The sequence below is a fragment of the Haematobia irritans genome, chromosome 5 (genome assembly GCF_050003625.1).
Source record: "Haematobia irritans isolate KBUSLIRL chromosome 5, ASM5000362v1, whole genome shotgun sequence".
Taxonomy (NCBI): domain Eukaryota; kingdom Metazoa; phylum Arthropoda; class Insecta; order Diptera; family Muscidae; genus Haematobia; species Haematobia irritans.
Genome location: NC_134401.1, coordinates 120,774,068 through 120,776,163, shown reverse-complemented (window position 1 = coordinate 120,776,163; position 2,096 = coordinate 120,774,068). Strand labels below are relative to the sequence as shown.

The 2,096-nt window shown below is 36.3% G+C and overlaps 1 protein-coding gene across 1 annotated transcript in view; it reads right to left on the bottom strand.

The window, feature by feature from the left end:
* The window catches only part of LOC142240019 (gustatory and pheromone receptor 39a-like), a 12,770-nt gene extending 11,683 nt beyond the window's left edge, over nucleotides 1–1,087 (bottom strand). The window contains exons 1-2 of the mRNA XM_075311738.1: nucleotides 173–1,087; nucleotides 1–107 (exon numbers count right to left, since the gene is read on the bottom strand). The exon at nucleotides 1–107 is cut by the window's left edge and continues 71 nt beyond it. Coding sequence (XP_075167853.1) covers nucleotides 1–107; nucleotides 173–1,087 — 1,022 coding nt within the window. The remainder of the gene's footprint in view (nucleotides 108–172) is intronic.
* Nucleotides 1,088–2,096: the final 1,009 nt, after the last annotated feature.

Genomic DNA, 2,096 nt, shown 5'->3' with positions numbered 1-2,096 from the left:
ATTAGAAGATCGTCTTTTATTGATCCCATTGTCGTCATACTTACTATTTTTAAAACCTTTGGATTTTCCACATTCATTCGAAATAGGATTTGTATGCTCCTGCTGGCCTGTGCAATGAATGCAATTACATTATATTCTGATAAAAAAATATATCACCATATAAAATCCTTACCTCTCTAGTAACTCCATTACATGCCGATATTGCTAAAAATATCATAATGCAAGGAATATTCCAGGTAAAACAAGTGAAGGTTACTATAACAACTGCCAAAATGGATACATTTAGAGGAGGTTTTCGTGATAGTAACGATAGTACATAAAATGGCCCTGAAGCAGCGGTTATGGCTATAAAAGCTATAATGACCAATAGTAGAAAGCCAAAATGTTGATTTATGCCACCATAACAAATTGCCAAAAGTTCAATACGTTTGGTCAATAATCGCTGTAGGGTTTTTATCTCTATCGCTTGGGGATGGATCGACACAATTTCCAATTGCTTATTTAAATACTTCAAAGCTACTTCCATCACTTTGACCACACTAAGATGCATTAAGATGACAATACCAGCTGTCCAAGTAGAAGTGACAAAAACCAAGCTGTATGCTATAGCCGTGAAAAGGGTTTGCTTGAAAAACACCGTCACATAGACACAACTACACAGCAGACATATCGAAAAATACGCACCATAGAGGCCATTATGAGTGGTGTTGATTTTTTTTAGACCCTTGCATTCATGCTGGAACTTCAGAATTGCTTGAATAAATCTCAAATTATCTTCTCGTTTAACATAGCAATAGCCATAGACGAAGAGTTGTAGCAGACAGGAGCATTGAAAATGTATTATGAAAAATTGATCACCCGTTCGATTGTATTCCTCAAAATAGAGCTCATTTGCAAAGATAAAGCCACAAATGGACATATTGATGAACGTAATATACACCAGCACTAATGTGGCTAAAGCCTGTAATCCATGCTTTTTGGTAACGATTAATTTGACTCCTCCATCATTGTGGCTATATGTGCAACACATTAGGCCGAACAATTGCAAAGTTTTAATGTGAAAATGCAGATATCGCACTGAAGACATGTTGAGTAATACTGAAATAATTTTTTGGTTCTTTTTTTCTTTATTTGAACAGCAATAATAATTGTTATTGTTTCACCTTGACTTCTTATTTAATTATTAATTAGTAGAGGTAGATATAATTTATTAATTAATGAACTCATTATGTATGGCTATTGGACAATAACATAAAAGAGGGTCGTTGCAGAAGTTTTGAAAGTTACATGGAATGTTGCCAGTATTTTTGCAGATCTTGTCAGGCAATTCATTAAAAAAAAATCCCTTATTAATAAAAAAAAATTTATGGAAGCGAATCCGATGATCAATTTTTATGACGCAGATATGTCTGCCTTAAAATGAATTTTAAAACAAAACAAGTATATGCGGCCGTAAGTTCGGCCCTTATATACCCTCCACCATGGATTGCGTAGAAATTTCTACGAAAGACTGTCATCCACAATCGAATTACTTGGGTTGTGGTATCTTGAAACTTCTTAACATCGTTTTCTAAATTGTGAGTTAGTCCCTTCGTGGTATATAAAGGGTGGTTAAATTGTAAGGGCCGATGTTAAATGTGAACCACACCTAAACGCCAAGTTTTTTTTTCCGAATTTTATTTGACATTTCTCTATTTCAACGTGTTAAATGGTTCCAAGAAATGGCAACAGTGGATGATCAAGAAGAAAATCATCTTCAGTGATGAGGCACATTTTCACCTCAGTGGATTCGTCAATAAACAGAATTTCCGCATTTGGGCGAATGAGAATCCAAGAGTGATTGTCGAAAAACCAATGCACCCACAAAGAGTGACTGTTTGGTGCGGTTTATGGGCGGGCGGGATCATCGGGCCGTATTTTTTCCAAAATGAGGCCGGTCAGGCAGTTACTGTGAATGGTGTTCGCTATCGTGAGATGATAACGAACTTTTTATGGCCCGAATTGGAAGATATGGATGTGGACGATATGTGGTTTCAGTAGGACGGTGCCACTTGCCACACAGCTAACGAAACAATGGCTCTTTTGCGCAACAAATT